Consider the following 20,155-nt stretch of genomic DNA (forward strand, 5'->3'; position numbering starts at 1 on the left):
TAAGACACTGATAATGTGTCTACATACAAATTATGTTATTAACAAAATGAGATATCTCACTTACTTACAGAATTAAAATAAAGCTGATCAGAGCATAAAAAGTCCAACATTTGCTCACAACTGAGCTCTGACAGAAACACAATAAAGTAAAACACTAGGAGCATCCTCACTTGTGCCTCCTTCAGTCCTCTGGCGGATACTTAAAGTTGTGACTGAATAGAATACAGTAAAACAATAGAAGTGCAGAGAAAACCGCAGCAGCCGGCTGACAGCTTCCACAGTCCAGCGAGTATCAGTGCTGCAAAGCTGCCGACCACACAGAATCCCTGCCTCCGTCTCCTCAGCGGGGAAAATAAAGTTGAGCGTTTTCCTCCTGACAAAGTGACAGTGGCAGCTTTAATCTATTTGCGGAACCGTCCGAAAGGAGATAACTCCCCGAGGCCATCGATCTGCTAAAGATTTCTGACGCCCATCCGTGATTGTCTTTGTCCCGCTCTGCCTCCACCGAGACTCTGAAGTGCTGATGAAAAGGTTCGGGGGTTTCCTCCGATTGCTTATTAAGAACGCTGATTTGCTTTAACCGGATTTCTCGCTGCCGCCTGTCGTTTCACTTTTTACACTGTGATCTCTTGTTCCTCCACGCTCTCTCTCTCTCTAGTTTTCTCGCTCGTTCTTCTCGCCCTTTCGCTCTTCATGTCAATGACAAGTTCAGATTTCTCTGATTGCTTATTAAGGACATTAATTTGTTTCCCCCAGCTTCCCTTGATACCTGTCCTTTAGATTTCCCACAACTCAAATCCCTTATTTGGCTTTTCTTCACTTTCTTTAATACCCCCTCACTCTGTCGCCCTCCTGCCCTGAATGCTGACCTCTGTGTCCACTGGGGGAATCTTTATTGTCCTCCCTCGCTGACAAGATGACAGCGTGACAACAGCAGATTCCAGGAGCCCCTAATTGCAACGTGGCTCGCCCTCTAATTAAATCAGTCTTCCCTGAGTAAAAAAATGGAAGTGAGCAGTTTCAGTGTGGAGAGATTCATTACCAGGCCGCTAACCGCTGTGATCGAGCTGCTTCTGTACTTACACTAAGTGTTGTGTGCATTTCACTGAGGCTCTCATCCACACTGATTTACAACGAGCAATACACAAGAACACAGAGGGATTTTCCTCGATGGCCAACATTGCAGGAAGTCATTGAATAAGGAGAGAAAAGGTCAGAGGTCACAGCAACCATGACAGCAGATGTAACAACATATTCACATGTCCACTGAGGGTGCATGAATAATGTAAAAGGCAGAAAGGTCATTAACGTTGTAGAACCAAAATGTCCACAAGAAATGGAACTAAAATAAAACGCAAAGAGATTTTAAATGTGTATATAGTCCGAGAGCCACATTCCCCAAAGGACTCCCAACACTGTCATTTGCTCCCATTTGAATTTTTCCTCTTTTCGGGCTCTCGCTGCTCTGTGTCGTATTTTTCTTCATGTGATAAAATGTGTAATGTTAACTGGACGAGGCGACAGGGCTACGACTCCTTTGGGAGAGACACCTCCCGAGAGATTCAGCTCCGGGACAAGATAGATGTGCGAGTTTGAACAGTTCTTAGATAGCACAAGAGAACAACAAGATTAATCGTGGGTATAAAATAAAATAGCGACGTAAATGATATTTGTAAAAGTAATATAATCAGTTTCGTACGGGAACACTTCTTTACATAAATTGTAATATTTATTTTTTATTGATCTATCTTCAGAGTTTATCATGCAAGTGGAACCTTTTGAGAAGTCGAAGCTTCTTTTATAAAGATGAACAACGATCCTTATTGATAATTATAAGTATTTCATGGTCAGAAAATGCCATTAAAAGGAATCCTTTGAGTGGATCAATAGATCACTGAGCTCTGTGTGTTAATGTCGGAGTAATACTGCATCTATCTGGCAGTGGACTCAAAATCAAGCAGTTTTATCGCATCAATTTGGAGAATTAAAGTCCCACATTCGTACCTTGAAATAGCTACATTTCTAAAGACTGGAGGTGCTCTTCCTAACCTAAATCCTTCAGTTTTACAACATAGATTAAGGCGAGGTTGCGCTGGTTCTATTAAAACAAATTACCTGGTTGTTTTCCTTCATCTAAACGTGATTTTTAGAAAAAGTGACACCCCTAGTAGCAAGGATGTCAGCAGGTGATATCGAGGGTGTCAGAAGCAGTAATGAGGGTGTCAGTGGGTGTTAGCTGGGTGTCATATCGGAGTGAAACTGGCCCAGCCGGAGTCTGCAGGAGGTGGGAGGGAGCAGAGGGTCGGGTGGGTTTGATGGGTGGGGGGTACTCACTGTTACTTACTTGAACGGCTTCTCCCCGGTGTGCGTGCGGATGTGGTTGTTGAGCGTTGTGGCACCAGCGAACGCGCGGCCGCAGTATCCACATTTGAAGGGTCGGTCGCTTGAGTGCGTCACCACGTGGTTCCTCAAATCTGACGGCTGAGAAAAGGACTGGGAGCAGTGGCCACACTGGTACGGTCTGAGGGAGAGACAGGTGACAAAATAAGGGGTGTGTGTACGTGTAGGTTTAATAGCCTCTAACCTAAAGACCATGGGTACCCAACTCCAGACCTCCATGCACCCATATAAAGGCTGGGCCATATGTTAAATTGTCCACCGTCACCCCAACAACAAGTGATTGTCGATATATTTGTGCAGGAGTGTCACCCCGAGATGTGTTCGAGTGGCAGTGCATTGTAAAACACGCTTCATTCAAACTCGACAAAACCATCTGGGTTAGTCTTTCCACTGTTCCAACAATCTCCAACTGAAAATGTTCCGGCTCTACACGCTATTGCTCCGTTTCTCTCTCTGCCTGCTGAGCAGCGTAATGACTGGTAGTACAAAATTATTTGATGCTTTTGCAGGACGTGAACATGTATCGATAAATTAAAGCACCCTCGTTCTCACCGCCCTACCCTGTGCCGTCTCGAGGGTCGGCTCGCACAGAAGCTCTCCACATCGTTGTTACATTCATACAGCTTTGCCAGGGTGCAAAAACAATCATTATTTATTTGTTCATTATATTTTGTGTTATTACTCTGAATCTGCAAATAAATAGTAATAGAAGCTTTAAAATAAATGTAGTGAAGTAAATAGTACACTATTTGCATGTAGTGGAGTAGAAATACTATAAGTAAGTTGAATAAAATGGAAATATTCAAGTAAAGTACAAGTGCCTCACATGTGTGTTTAAGTACTGTACTTCAGTAAATGTAGTTAGTTACTTCCCAGCACTGGTGAACACATACAGGCTCATGAACACAGGCAAAGCAACATATAAACAAGCAGAACGCACACAAACAGACACACGTCGCACATACACAAAAAGACATGTCAACACACGAACACTAATTACACAAATACACAAAAACACAAAACACACATTAAAGCACAGACATAGATAGAGAGGGAAGAGGCGAGTACCCACAATGTTAGGTCTGTAAACACAGATAGCCCACGCACACGCACACACACACGCACACACACACACATACACACACACACACACTGACACACACACACACACACACCCAAATGCACGCACGCACACACACACACATGGGAGGGGGAGTCGGACACTGCCCCGTAACCATGGCAGCATGACCCTCATCAACGATGCAGACCAAGATCATGACTGGACCATTTATCACTGTGTGTGTGTATGTGTGTGTGTGTGTGTGTGTGTGTGTGTGTGTGTGTGTGTGTGTGTGTGTGTGTGTGTGTGTGTGTGTGTGTGTGTGTGCGCGCGCGTGTGTGTGTGTGTGTGTTGTTAGAGAGAGTGAGATAAAGACAGTAACAGAACAAGAAAAGAAGATATAGATAGATATAAAGAGATTGTGTGTGTGTGTGTGTGTGTGTGTGTGTGTCTCTCTCTCTCATGGGAGCTCACAGTGGGAGTGAATCAGACTGAAACAAACGACCAAACAATAGCTGTGTGTCTGCTAATAGAGTGTCCAGCTTCCATACAGCAGCAGATCTAATCTCACACTGTTTCTATTTACTGAGCTGAACACACACAGTCTAACATTATCTGATTATTTAGTTTTAACTTACAGGCTCCAGTGTGATCGCAGTCTTTGCTCATATCTCTGCATCCCCCTCGCTGTTTCCCATTATCATTTCTCCAGCTTTATTCCCTTTTACTGATATAACCAGGATTCCCTTGTTTCATCCAAATATTATCCAAAGAGGGAGACGTGTATGTATACAGATCCAGGATCATTCAACCAGTCATTGGTAGAAGAGTTTTACTTTGTAATGACCGAGTGGTGAGTGGCAAAGGCTACACAAGCACTGACGGATAGATGTTTGTAAGAATTGTAATTAGCAGATAGTGTGGCTGTTTTGCTGTGTGGTGTAAAAAGAACCACAACATCTCTAAACTCCTGAAGGCAATCAATAGGTTCTTCCTCAACTCAAATACTTGAGATTATTGTATCGCTTGCTAACTGTTTCCCTTATCAGGCAACAAAGGAAAGATGCGGAGCATGAAGGTAGATCCTTTACATACATAGTCCCCCATTAAGGGATGCGTACACCAGCCGGGGAACAGACTCCATTATGGTGCGTTCAAGATCTATTCAGTAAAAATGACTTTTGGTCCAAGGTAAATTATAACGTTATGATGTGCTCAAATGTTATCTTATGTAATTTTGTTTTTGGCGAGACACTTGAATAAATAGCCTGCAGTTATTTAATGTGTTCACAGCCATATGAGATATAAAACAGGGAATTAATAACCTGTTTAACCTTTTAACAAAAAATAGTATGCAAATGGTAATACATTGTTTGTTGAAGTATATAATATAATAATATAATTGACTTTTACCGTGGTATCAAATAGTTTTTTTAAATTGTGAAATTTCTCTGGTATTGGTATCGACTACTACATTTCTGGCATTGTGGGACTTTATACTACTTTATAGCAGTGTTAACTTTGGTAACGTAAACTACGACTAAATATGTTCGTCAACAGACTTTCTTTCCATCAATCACACGAGATGATGACGAGACAAGAGCGACGTCATTGAACAAGAACTGTGACAATATCAACATGCAATATTGTTGACGAAAAAAGAATTACATTAAAAGGTAGTAAATGTTTTTTAAATAAAACCAAAATCTCTCGTTTTTGGAGAGGACATTACATTTATTAAAAAAATAATAAGTATGCGGCAGTTGGTGTTCTGTGCTGCGCAGCCAACATTAGGACTAAAGCGGCAGCACACTATGAGCACAGACTCGCAGTAACGTACTTACTGGAGTTAAAGTGAACGATTACATCAACCAGACTTGGAAAAAAGACACAAGTGGATATTTTGGCTCGACTAGATTGACTGAAATGTTTAAATGTAATGTGATGAATTAAAAAATGCTAAAATGTAAACAGTTACTAAAATACTAACTACTAAAATATTAAGGGTTTTCTTTGACTAAGATACGGCTATAATGTCCAGACATTTAGCAAACTAAAACTTGACTAAAATAAAACTATTTATATATATTTGATCAAATGTAACGAGGACATTTGACGCAGGACCAATATATAAAACAATAGCTCCACTAACAAGAGCAAAATGAAATGGTATGCTAAGACAGTTCTAAGTTTGTGGTCCAGAAGTTGTCCAAAAACTTGCCAACAAAGTGTAAACACGAGTCATTGACTGAGTTTTCACTGTAAAGCTGAGAACAGACATCAAGTCATTAATATCTTCAGTCAGCAGCAGCTGCAGCTGCAGCCACAAACTAAACGTCTTCAATTAACTTATTTCTAGTTCACACTCATTTTGCTTTGCTTTCCCTCGACCTTTCCCCAAACATTTGACAATAGCATTTATGGAATTAAATAAAAAATGCAGTAAAAGTAAAAAGTAACTAAAACCTGGAAAAGTTACAACATTGTTTTGTCTCCGGAAGGATAAAGGTAACACAATATTATATTTATGATGTTGTATTTACTGTCTTTCTTCTAAGATGTTCTTTTATTTTAAATACAAGTGTTTGTTTCTCGTAGTAAACAGCATTTTAATTCTTTCATTTTCTATGCAGCTCTAATCTCCGTATTCCACATGGTGTAGGGAGGACTGTAAGCCTATAATACGTACCATGGTATCCCTCTGAGAGAGATACACACAAACACACACACACACACACACACACACACACACGTCTTCACTGTACCTTGTGTATCATGCTATATGACCGTGTTAGTTGTTAAAATGTCTCTGCAGCGGTGCGACCGGGATAAATTCCCGTGTGCTGCCTGTAGTCGGAATATAAAGTGATTCTTATTCTGAAACCAATAAGACAAAACTCTGACATCAGTGCCTTACAAATAGGTAAACACCCCAGAACTAGAATAAAACAAATAGACCAACATCTTCAATGCTCCAATAAATCACAAACACCTACTGTACCCTGAGAGGATGTAGACAGAAACACACACACACACACACACACACACACACACACACACACACACACACACACACACACACACACACACACACACACACACACACACACATACAGGAAAGTAGTAAGAGTAAAATAGTGTAATATAAAATCGAAAAATTCTCACTTGCAGTTTTCCACATAAAAGGCGTCTCGCCGTGGGGGTCGGTTCATTTATCAGCCGGCTGGTCTATAAGTTCACGCCTCAGTGGGCTGCACCACTATTTATTAGGTGGGTTTTCTATGAAGAGCTGCATTGATTGTGAATAGTTTAAGTTGATGAATGTGTGGATATTATTTATTAAGGCAGCAGGCCGGGAGATTAATGCCCGGTTATTGTTTATTACAGTGGAGAGAGAGAGGGGGAGAAGGTGAAGCACAAACACCTCCATCACACACACACACACACACAGGTATGTGAATATGCAACCAAAGTATTTGCACTCACAAGCACATGCAAATGTGTTCTTGTGCACGAATGAATACAATTTGTGCAAACTTTTGCACACAATCACACACCTGCATGAATTACCACACATGGTTTGGGTATTTGTACTGTGTTGTAGCGTAGTGGAAAACCAAAGCTAAAATAATCCTAAGACTCATTTTAAACTGAATTTAAAGTGACAATAGACAAATGCTATTGCTTTAACTTATCATTATGTACTATATATTGATGCTCAGATGTAACAGGTGTAGAATAATGACACCATTGTTTATATTTGTTCCCTATAATCCTCACTTTCACTGTGCACTCTGCCTCCGGTTACGATCTCCCAGGACAATGAAGGCTGGATTTACGACACAAAGCTGTGGAAACAGAATGCTGTGCGTCCTGTGGAGTGTTGCAAACTCTATTCCAATGAAAGTAGCTAGCACTAGCTCCAAAGGTCGATAAAAGTCACCCGATGATGTCAAACGTTCGTTTGCACGAAGCGGAGCAGTTGTGTCGGTTGCAGCGAGGGAGAGACTGCTGTTGGCAGAAGATTACTCTGAGCAGCATTGGGAATGAATTGCAATATAATATATTTAATATATGTCATGCTTTTTACTCTGAGGAAAACAGAAAGCGATGCGGTTGTCTTTATGACACTTGCACTTGGGGGGGGAGTTGAAAAGTTGTCTACTGAGACTTTAAAGTTCCAGCTGTCACCATGACAGACAAGAAGGACACAAAGACAACCACACAGTGTAGCGTTCAATCATATTTTACATCCGTATGAGGACAATGACTCCGCGTTGTGGCAAAAATACAAAAACAAACACAGATTTAAGCCCAACATTGACACTGTGTGAAAAAATGCAATCGCCTCATCAACTTCACTGAGAGCACCACGTTGGATCACAGCAAGGATCCTGACGCAGAAGGCTCCGGCTAAGAAACTAAAAATCTGACAACGCAGTGCATTGTTCAAATACAAACAAACACACATTACTGATAGATTACTTTGAAAAAGAACATTCTGCCAAACTCCGCAGATTTCTGTGTTAAAGGTGGATTCTAACTGTTGATATTAGAACTCAACACTCAAACTAAGCCCATTTGTTTTTAATAACTTACAAAAACATTGAGTGCAATAGTTCACCTTATCTTCCCCTCTCACCTGTCACTTTCTCTCAAACTCACACACACACACACACACACACACACACACACACACACACACACACACACACACACACACACACACACACACACACACACACAGTGAGTAGTCTCTGTATCTGTCTCAGTCCTCAGTCCAGAGTTTCCTAATAACTAAATATTCTGCTTTAATCCATTTTTGTTTCCAATATATATGAAAAACAATAAGTTTGGCACAGCCCTCGAGGCTCTGATCCATTTGGTGTTTCTTTGAGTTACAGTCAGGGCTGTGTATGAACACCTGATTTCTTGACTTCTTCACGCAGAACGGACAGCTAGCGGATCGCGAGGAGATTGTAATGGAATCACATACTGCAAATAATACCGTTTCACCTTTTCTTGCACTGATATTTCAGGAGATCGTACAACACTTTAGTCTTTTGTTGATAATTACTCCATTACAAACAAACCTGATCTGTGGTTGTACTATGCAGCTGAGTGAGCAGCATCTCTCTTGGTACCCGTCAGCATCATATCATAGCTATTCAGTCTGACGGTGTTACAGTCTGTTGACAGCACAGAGAAGCCAAATACGTTCAGTCAACACTGCGACAGGCGAACAAAAACACAAAATAGACGCTTCGATTTGGTCCACAGGCAAACTAATAATACTTGGTTTGGACGGGCGATGAGAGTAGAACCGGCTGCCATGTTGTACCCACTTAGCCTCGCCTCCCTGTGTATGTGCGAGATCTATAAAATTAGTCATTTTCAACACGTCTGTGAAATGCAGTTTAGGACAATAAACCTTGTGTCGCCTTTCAACACAACATGTGGTAACAACAACAGTGTCGGGGTCAATGTGTCGCTGTGTCCACACCTTTAACACATGAGCTGATGAAAGAGACAGAATGTGTGTGTGAGACCCAAACTGCACGTCAACCAGCTCCTCACTGGTCCAACTATTAAGACTACATGGGAATGGAGTTTCTTGGCGCACATACATGTTTATATTTCATCAGAGAGGTCAGAGGTCAGGAGCAGAGAAAGTGGAGGCTTTGGAGAAACGCTTATAGAGACTGATGTTCACCAACTGCAGGAAAACTCTCAATATGTCACATTTTTCAACAAGTCTTTAAATCTACCATTTTTTAAACCTAATAAGGATGAATTAAATTTGGGTTAAACGTCCTTATTCAGCCCACGTAACATATAAGCCCACTTGCAACGTCTGAGTCAAATAAAATAAAAAATACATCATACAATATTGAATTATCAAAGCACATGATCCCAGAAGAAGATACAAAAACAATGTTAGTGATTTTGGAAACCCTCAGAAAATAACATTTTCTCCACATTTCTTCTGCTGTTTGTGGTAAATACTTAGTTTTAAAATAAATCACATTTAAGTGAATGGTGTTTTGAATATTACTTAAAGATATTATTTCTTTGAGATCAAAATATGAATTTGTGCATGTTAGAAACACACCATATGCTGCATCAATACAGTGGCTGACATAAAGTACAACAGGGTAGTTCACATTGTTGTATGCAGTTTATATTATTCTACTGTTAAACAATAAATGTGTATGTTTATGTTTCTTTTTTTTAAATTATTAATCAACATTTTTGATTTTGAAAAAGAAAATAGTTTCAACTGTTTCCAACATAAATCAACTTGTTAGATGTTGGAATCACATGTTATTTCTTGATAGTAGTAAAGTAATGAACTCTTCCTGCTTTGTTTCAAGACGCTGTCAGATGATGTTGGTTTTTTAACCCATAATTTTTTTTTAAGATATTAAAGATAGCCAAACAAATGAATATTAAGTATTATCTGTGCCTGACATAATATGACTCAAAACATCTCCAATGACATTCAAAAGCTAGTTAAACAAAAAAACTGTGTTTCAACGGAAAATAAAAATGTAATCTCTCATTATTACCTGTAAATAATACACACATAATAACTTCTAGATAAGAATATAAACATTGGCTATTGGGACTCCCAACCTTAATTTAACTGACGTCCCCTACAATCCAAGAAAAAATAAATGAACAAACAGTAAAGTAAAACAGAAAACATCATAACAACACTGACCACTAGATAACTGCAATAAGTACATTCATGTGCACGGGAGGTAAAAAATGCTGATTTTGGACTCAACCTTAATGATTTGGTGAATTTGTGTGTGTGTGTGTGTGTGTGTTTGTGTTTGCAGCATGCAGTGATGCAGAGTGAAGTGTGTTGATTGACCCGCGTGGAGTCGGTCTAATCCATATGGAGTTATATCTGCGCTGTGAGGACGAGTCGTCTGTCCGCCTATGTATGAAGACATCATTCCCCCCGAGACCAGCAGCTATAAATCACTGCTCCCGCCTCATCAATACACAATCAATGGCTCTCTTAACACACACACACACACACACACACACACACACACACACACACACACACACACATATATACTATGAGTGTGCGCGGACATCCAAACACAAATAAAATCACTGGTAGACCCCCATACAAACACATCAAACCCCCTTGCTAGCGCTTTGGTCTTTTTCAATAAACATCCAATCGCGCGAGAGCGCGAGAGAGAGAGAGAGAGAGAGAGAGAGAGAGAGAAAGAGAAAGAAGAGAGAGAGAGAGATCGAGAGAGAGAGAGGAAGAGAGAGAGAGAGAAGAGCCTCTCCTCCTCTTCCTCTCCTCCTCTTTCTTCTCTCTCTACTCTCTCTCTCTCTCTCTCTCTCTCTCTGCCTCTCTCTCTCACTCCTCTCTCTCTCTCTTTCTCTCTCTGGATGTATTGACCAACCTATTAAAGCAGAAAGCTCACATAATGTCCTCTCATCAACCAGTTGTTCTCATCAAATGAGCCTAGAATAAAAACCAAGCAATCAGCCAATATCATGTCATCACAGAGCCTTTTCTTTTTTTTAGGTCCGGGGCTGGAGATTATGGGTCGTGTAGTTTAAGAGGAAATTGAAGTCATTAAGGAGAGCTTGTAAAGCTTTTGATCCATTGATGTATTGGATATAAGAACACAGGACACTTACTATCTTTCCGCTTTTTGTCTTCGTTTCAATGGTGCGTTCACTGACAGCATGTTCTGAACAGTGTACTTTAGTCTAGAACATTTTAACTTGTCTTGAGGCTCTGAGACTCCTGAAAGTGTCTCAGCCTTCTGACAACTGACCCAGACGCAGTGAAATAAAACAAAGTCAAGAGATAATGGATATTCAGAGGATATCTGATAGCCAGCAGTTCATGCTTTAAAACTACATAAAAATAGATTCAATTTTAATTACAAATAAAACAATCACACTCACGTCCATTATGTCTATCAAAATACGGCAACAGAAAAATGTGAAATATACTTTAACACCACTACACAGACCTTTACTTAAACATGTTAAAATCCACTCGTACTCTATGCAGATGCAACACAAAGTAGGTTTTTATTATAATGGCAAACATGACAGATAAAAATAGACTTTGGAGGAATTTTTACAAGCCCGTCCATCACAGTGATGGATCATTATTAGTTACTCCTGCGGCTGCACACTAGAAAAAAAGAATAAAGTCATTTTTCAACACATCTGTGTGTGTGTGTCCAGCAGGGACAACACACATCTGTGTTAGTGTTAAATGCAAATATGTCCTCACTGTATGGTGATAAATCTCCTAAATGTCAACAGTCTTGTTTCAGCCTGGCATGCAAACATTTAAATGTTGTTTTTGTGATTTTATTTGTGAGCCCTAGCTGATGTTAAAACATGTTTTTTATCATCAATAAATCATTCATATTTTGAGACATTACTACAAAACAATTATGAGTACCACTGGACCATCATATTCATTATGTTGTAATGAAGATTAAAAGCAAGGCTGTGTGTAGTTACAGAACAGCTCTGGAGAAGGTTGATTATATTTAACTCTATGTGGACACAGTTCAGCCTGAAGGTATTGATGCTGTTGATTACCCTCAACGTTCCCCTCACTTCAAAGCTACTAGTGAGCTGAGCGGTTAACAATGTCTTAACTAGGGCTGTCACAATATCAGATTTTCCCTACACGATTATTGTGGCCAAAATAATTCAGGACAATGATATTACACTTGAAATACGAGTGTAAGGAGGTGGAGAGAGAGTCTGTTACTGTAACTAGTTGAGGGAGGGAGACGGTGATTATTTAAGAGAGCCTGGATTATTTATACGATATCATCACATGTGTATTATTATCATGTTATAAATATTTAATTAAATATCACAGTTATCATCAATACTGGTATATTGCGACATCCTAGTTTTAACTACATATACTTAGATTCTATCACTTCAATGTTTCTACAATCTGGAGTTGGCTAGATTTATACCTGCTGTCGCTTGAAAGATACTTTTTTAATTAAGCATGTATGTGCCATCAATCCTTTTGTAATGACATATTTAGGCATGTGAATCAAGCTTAAAATATCAAATACTAACACAAAAGTAAATAATGAGAGTCGATCACTGACGGCTAATTGGACTCAACAGACGACCTTCAGCGCAAACTCATTGATGGATGTGTGTAGGGACACAGTGATGAAGGTCAAACTTAGACATTACACCTGCTTCATCTGCTTCAACAAACATTATGTAACCACAAATATATCATTAGGTATAATTTAATGTGAAGTGGTTGATTAAAGTTTAATAGTAATGGTTTAGAAGCAAGTCTGGGTTCCCAAAGGTCTAAGTGGAAAATACCAACCTCAGTACAAATGTCCTAAAACTGCTGGTATTCTGGAGGAACCTCGTGTTCTTAACGGTTTGCAGCTTAAAATATTTATATTTTATTTCTATGAGTTTTTAGTTTTTTTGTCACAAATAAGTCAGTCTTGATTCTGAATGCCTCCACTGTTGTCTCATCTGCATGAGACAAAGGTAAAGTAAAGTAGATTCCTTCTTTAAGAATATTTTACTTCTGTTTAAGTAACTAACGCTGCACTAATTCCTGTAATTTTGTAATAAAAACATGTTCTTTGTACTATGTAATTATGGTATTGAGGCAATAAAAAACTGTATCTGAATCAACACCTAAATTAGGGTTTGGAACATATCACTGGTTTGATATTAAGCCAAACATTAAACCAGTGCCCAATTTTACCACTAGGTCTCGCCCAATGACTAGGCTCAAGTGTTTCGTCTATGTTTTTCGGATCACCTCTTCAAAAGAGGTGGCTTCAAAATCCAAAATGTTTTAGTTATAGTTTACTTTGAGATTTACTTGGCCATGTTTTGCCTTGTCACCCCAAAAAACACATGAACTTTCTAGAAAACGAATAATGTGCGCTGTGCCAATCGTTCCCCCTCCCACCGCTGCTTAAATTTGATCTCCTTCATGTTTCCGGCCTCGGCTCAGCAGTAAATTGCGCACAGCCTGTCAGACTCTAGTGGCTCCTTTAGGCCAAATTCACACTGGGAAGTAATGAAGTGCTGCTCGCCGTAATAATTAAAATTGAGCCAATCCTGGATCTTCTGGCGATCTTTCGCCTCCACCATAGAACAAACGCACTAGCGTTTTACTTAAACCTTGTTTCCAAGCCGCTCCGTCTCAGCTGGTCTCGTCTAGGGTCACATGCATGGAGGATGGAATATAGTTTACGTGGAAGTTGTAATTTCATGGTTTGGCCACTACAACATTGGCTTCAAAGCCTGACACTCTTCCTGGGGGCTTGGTTTAGAAAGGAGAGTAAATTTCCTGTATCTGTGTCACATGAGTTTTGACACTGTTCTGAGTATATTAACTCCAATGGGACTGAACATGAACACAGATTATTACCATTTCTTTCGCCTCATTGTCACCAAAGTAAATAATGGACCCATTTTTCACAAGCCACATATCTCCAGAACGTTCTGACACACAAATCAGAAAATGTACTTTGTTCGAAACCATTTTGTCTGATTTGTCTGTCTCAGCAACACACTCTTGTGACATCTTGCAACACAGATCGTTAGTTAACAATAGTCAAACTGTGTCAACATTTTAAGCTAATGTTTAATGTTCAAGCTAACCCTAGCTAACTAATATTCGTGATGCAAAACATGTTTGTTAACTGTGTAAATATCTAATGTTAGATATAGATGCTCTATAACTAAGGATAGTGCTTGTAAAGCACTATCCTTAGTTATAGAGCATCTTTGATGATCCCCAACCTTAAGTTTGGTCGCACTTTGCTACAGAATCATGGATAAGTACACACGCTAAACCAAACATAACAATTGCTAAGACAAGTAAGTAAGTAGTAATTATGAATGTTTAACTGCATCACTGGAAAAACTGAAGAACCGTGTGCTGAGCCAAAATCTTTGACAAGGCATTGCTCGATGATAAAAACAAAAGACAAAATTAACATTTAATCCCTCTATGAAGTCCACTCTGAGATAATACACACTTTCAATCGGCTGTAAACTTTCTGTCCTTTGATATACAAGCGTGATTATGTCCATATACACATACATGCTTTAGTCATAAACAGCATCAGCCACCATAATGAGATCTGAATTGTGAAGACTGGAGATCAAAGTGCTTAGCAAAAATACCCCGTTTTCAGTAAAAGCACCAAAAGCTCTTTTAAACACTAGTGCAGTAAACACATCAATCATAACAGCAGTGCTTATTAATTTCTTTCATTGCGGTGGATTATGCTGCATTGCTTTTGTAATATGTCAAACCTGTAAGTGGAAATGCAGTCCATATATGTTCAGATTTCTTTGGTGATTCATCACTCATCATCATCACAACTTTAACAGTGTCCTGAATCCGACACCAGTTTAAAACTGAATCGAAAGTAGTCATTGACATAAACAAACTGCACCTTTTACCGTGGATATTGGTGAAATGAAACATGGGGGGAAAAATGACACAGAAGACGAAAGAGTTCAGAAAAAGAAACAGTCAGCAGAAAAAAACAAACCTGAAAGAGATGGAGCTGAGAGGAGGTGTGTGGTGTTTTTTTTTTTAAAGCTGATGTAAAGAGCCATCAGTCTTCAGCTCCAAATATTCCCATCAAGTAAACATCAATAAATATGTATGAAGGGAGAGGGGGAGGGGGGATGAGAGGGGGAGAGAAGTGTTATGAAGTCAAGAAGGGAAGAAAAGCCAGACTCCTTTATTCAGAGAGCAGCAATACTGGTTTAATGTCTAAAGACTGAGACCTGTCTCTCAAAGGTTATACAGATGGATACTAATTACAGTAAAGTAAAACCAACATAAAGGGTGTTAGTACGGTAACAGCTTCAATGCGCCTTGGCATGGGTGTTCAACCACCTAAAAAATACCTCTACACCCTCACCAAGGTCCACTAGAACCGCATAAAAGGACATCTAGAAACACATAAAAACTATAGGACCCCTAGAACCACCCCAGTGAACATTATAACCACTTTGTAGAACTCCATTAATTAAAGCTTGAATCTATAGAACCCTATGATCCTCCTGAATGTCACTTAGATAATCCCTTGACAACCAATGAAACTTCTATGTGGGGTTATGTCATACCTGTCAACCCTCCCGACCAACCCTCCCTGTCAATTATCCCGTATTTTTACTTCTATCCCGTTTTTCTCCCATTTAAATATTTTCCCGTAATTATCCCATATTTTTAACCTTTTAAAAAAGGCCTAATTAAAAAAAGTGTAAAGTGGCCTCCGGTAGAGCAGGAGGCAGTATTATGTTTAACTTTAGCTGAAAAACGTTATCCGCCAGTAAACACACAGAAGAAGAAAGCATATGGATGAGAGTCACAGTGAACGGGAGATAGATGGAGACGCAGTTGTACCTGCCAAACAAGTTAAAACTTTATGTAAGTACCAAATGAGAGGAGAGCTTCCCTTATTTATTAAAAGCAGAGTCGGGCAAACTCATGCTTTTTGTAAAGTGTGCCATTCAGATGTTAGCATCGCACACGGCGGAATAAGCGATGAACAACTGTTTCGGAGGCAAACCAAGTGACCAAAGCTGAGGGAAAGATGTCGATGCTTTGCGCTAAAAATAATGTAGCCTTCAGCTTCTGCGTTGATTTCAGTCGCAGTGTAGCGGATATGTTTCCCGACTCTGACATCGCAAGGAAGTAGCCTACTCGTCGGGGAAACAAAAGCCACACAACTCATCAATCATCAAATAAATTGATGATAATAACTCATCAAATAAAATACATAAATCTTATAAACATATCTGTACAAGTAATACATACTTTAAATAAACATGTATTTCCTGAATGTATATACCCGTCCCTTATGTGTTTACTTTTACATTGGTGGCTGAGAGCTGTTAAAATATGGGCGGAGTCCGGCAAAAAATGTCCCTTATTTTGAAATGCCAATGTTGACAGGTATGGGTTATGTTCATTTTAAAGGTTCCTTTATCATGTCATGTCACTGCTCATTAATTAGGGTAACCAAATGGCAAATAGCCACCACACTAGTCACCTTGCTGGCTAATGATAAGTCAGCACTTGGTTAAAATCGACATCAAACAAGTTAGCTTGTAATTCAACGAGATGACACTAATTCAAGATCAAAATATTAAGTCTGAGATAAAGGAAGACTTCTATAGTGTTGTAATTCTAACAACTACAGAGGTTTTGACGGCACATTTATGGCTTAGACTGATGAGAGCTGCGATTGTTTAATGCTTACACAATAATTGTTTTAATTGCTTTTTAGAAACACTAATGAAGGAACTCCTTAATGAGTAAATACTACAGCTGTAACTGAAAAGTTTTCCAAGTTGACTTGCCAGTTTAGACCGACGCTTCGGAACACTTATTTTCCCATCTTCAACAACTTCCCATCATCCTTTTCCCTATTTCCATAACATTTAGGTTTAAGACAAGACTAGGTTTGTAATATTTTGTGGTTTGCCATCCTGTCATCCTCTGCGTACAATTACGGAGCAGAAAAATAAAATTTGATGCTCTGATTGACAACATGGGGTTTGAGTTGGATGCTCTGCGACTGATGATTTGAATCATCAACATTCAGGTGGAAGCTCTAGATAAGACGTTGCCTGGCCAGGCTACAGGAGGTGAGCTTGAATAAGCAGGCAGGAGGACTGTGGGCAGAGTGCTGCTGTAAGAGGCATACTGGTCCCAACCCAGTCCACAGTGTGAGGCACAGTGGGGTCATGGAGCTCCTGTTTGGCTTGTTCAGCTGAATTTTATCTGCTCCTCTGTCCCATAAAACCTTCCTATTGACAGGCAGCTCCACATCGACCCCCCCCCCCCCCTCCATATCCAGCCCACATTTTTCTTCCCTATGAGTATTAGTTTATTGAATAAGTAGCATCTGTTTTCCTGGTCCCGTCACCGTAAGGCGAGGTATTTCTCACTGACGCACAGTGTTGATTTATACGGCACTCTGACTCTCCCCGCAAAAACTAAAGCTAAGCAAAAAATTTCCAATACATCCTCCGTCACCCCCCCCCCCCCCGACACACATACACAAATACAAACACGCACATCACATCTCTTCTTCCTCCCTCCACGCTGTATATAATTAAGTTGGCAGATGTTATACACACTCAGACACTTTTACACTCTCTTCACTCTTATCCACAAACTCCCACTTTCTGTCACACACAAACGGTGTGATGATGAGACAACCAAAGTAATAAATGACCATATTAAATGTCTGGTTTCCCGGTATCCTCTGAAAAACTGCAACAACAGATTCGAACTTGAATGCTGTGTCATGTTCATCGCGTTAATGCAAATACAAGTGTTTGGATATTTAACAAAATACATAGAAGTGTCAATTTGTTTCCCTCTCCAAAAGGAAATTAATGGAATGTTTTTATTCTCTTTAAAACCAGAAGAAGTTACAGGAAACAATTTCAGCCAGTCTTTATTTTAAATATACTATTTGGAAATCTCAGTAACTCTCCTCTCTGGACAGTTAATAAATTTTTTGAGCTTCAAAGTAATGATCACATCAAGATTTTGACTATAAAGAAAGCATGAATAAATGTAATATGTATATACAACATTGGTTGCTGCTGTTACAAGAGATTAATTTATTCATGCTTTCTTTATAGTCAAAGTCTTGATGTGATCATTACTTTGAAGCTCAAAAAATGTATTAACTGTCCATCAAACTTCTGAAACAGCTTGTGCAACATAGTCTGGGTGTTTTGTACTAATACATTTGCACTATGGGGCCTAAAAAAATTCTGTTAGTTATTAAGACTGATTCAAGACCAAACATCTCAATAGATGCCGTCTTACCTGTCTGGATTCTGCGGACAGACGTGCATCTGCAACAGGATCCTTTGGGTGAAGGTTTTGAAGCACTGGCCACACTTCCACAGGTGCCAGTCGCTGAAGTCACTGCTTAGCTGGCTGGTGGAGGTCGGGCTTGCCAGGACTCGCTGATTCTTTGACCCCAACTGGCCGAAACTCGAGTCTGATGGAACCCCAACCCCAACCTTGTCCAACATGGAGAAATTCCTAGGGCAGGGGGAGTGGGGGAAGACCATGGAGCGCATGTGGACGGCGGAGGGGATGGACGAAGCAGAAGACGAGGAGGGTTTGCCGTTCTTGTTGAAGGATTGGAGGGACTCCTGCCTGGTCATCGCTTCTACCACTGTGGCTGGGACGTTTACTGAGGACAGAAAAAAACAAAAGACAGAATATATTTGGTTATTGGTGGTTTCAAGAGTTTTCAGAAAGACTTTCAAAATAAAAGTCCCCTAAAGTGAGGAAGAACAAAACTTTTTGTATTTACTGATTAGCTAGTAGCATGCTAACTAAGACATACTAGATTGCTATTCAGGAAGGAACTCAAAAAACTTCACAATTTCTCATTTCTATCAGATTCTCTTATCTGTTACATTGTATTCCTACCTCTGAATTCCCCGTTACACCTTTGTTTGAACTCATGACTTTTTCCTTTGAGGTAAAGGAAAAGTGGTTAGGAACAAAAGTAGGACGCAATTATTTTTGTTCACCAGTCCTTCACCTGCCATCCCAGGGGAAGCACACTGAACCCTTAAATCTGTCTTGGGCTCCACCAAAAGCCCCACATATGGTAATGAGCTCCGGTTAGCGCCTTAAAGACTGATTGCAGCTGAAATTAGTTTCCGTTGCAGCCTTAGAGACAGAATGATGAGCTTAGATATTTACAATGAACTCAGTAGAACAGTGATCCTTCACGCTGAAAGGAGTCTGTTCAGGTGGTGTGCTCAGGATGCCTGCCTGTGGATATATTCTGGAAACATCCAACTAGAGCAATGGTTCTTAAGTTGGGTTCGTTGAGTCACTATCAGGGGTTCGGCAGGGGTCAAGACACACAGTATAGCCCGGTTCACAGTAGCAATGTCGGGCTGTTTTTGTCGGCCGTCAAAAAATTGGCTGCCAACAATTTGGCAACACACAATTTTTCTTCGCCGTGTTAGATTACAAATATTTAGTTGCTTAGTAAAAATGTGTTAAACAAAATAAATTCAGCCCACTTGTATTATTTGTGACTCCTGCTCCGCTTGGCCATCATTGGCTGCAGCTGATCACGCCACATTGCTTGGCTTTGATATCTGTGCTGCAGGGAACTTGGTGCGCTCAGTAGTCGACTTGTGGCTGTTGTGATTATATGTCATTTGTGATTTTCTTTTAATCTTTCAATCCCTTCATACTAACTATGTCGAGCAAAAAAAGAAAGTGGTTGGACGAATACGTACAATATGGATTCACATGTCTAAAGGAACGTGATGGGAGTCAGCGTCCTCAATGCATGATTTGCAATGCCAAGTTGAGCAATTCTAGTCTAGCACCGGCAAAACTAAAGGAACACTTCCTAAAGCTGCATGGAGATGGGAAATACAAGAACACAACCCTCGCTGAATTCAAGGTGAAGAGAGCCAAATTCGATGAAAAGGCTACTCTGCCTGTTCTCGGCTTTGTACCCATCGACAAACCGATCCCCACAGCATCGTACGAAGTTGTGTACCTGATTGCAAAGCAGGGCAAACCACACATCATTGGTGAAACACTCGTAAAACCAGCTGCGTTGAAGATGGCGAATATCATGCTGGGAAAAG

At 40.0% G+C, this 20,155-nt stretch overlaps 1 protein-coding gene across 1 annotated transcript in view; it reads right to left on the minus strand.

Annotated features, from left to right (window-relative positions):
- The window catches only part of prdm6 (PR domain containing 6), a 91,195-nt gene that overhangs the window by 6,879 nt on the left and 64,161 nt on the right, over positions 1 to 20,155 (minus strand). Inside the window, exons 6-7 of the mRNA XM_029440856.1 lie at positions 18,348 to 18,723; positions 2,345 to 2,521 (exon numbers count right to left, since the gene is read on the minus strand). Coding sequence (XP_029296716.1) covers positions 2,345 to 2,521; positions 18,348 to 18,723 — 553 coding nt within the window. The remainder of the gene's footprint in view (positions 1 to 2,344; positions 2,522 to 18,347; positions 18,724 to 20,155) is intronic.

This window comes from Cottoperca gobio, chromosome 9 (assembly GCF_900634415.1).
Source record: "Cottoperca gobio chromosome 9, fCotGob3.1, whole genome shotgun sequence".
NCBI classification, from domain to species: domain Eukaryota; kingdom Metazoa; phylum Chordata; class Actinopteri; order Perciformes; family Bovichtidae; genus Cottoperca; species Cottoperca gobio.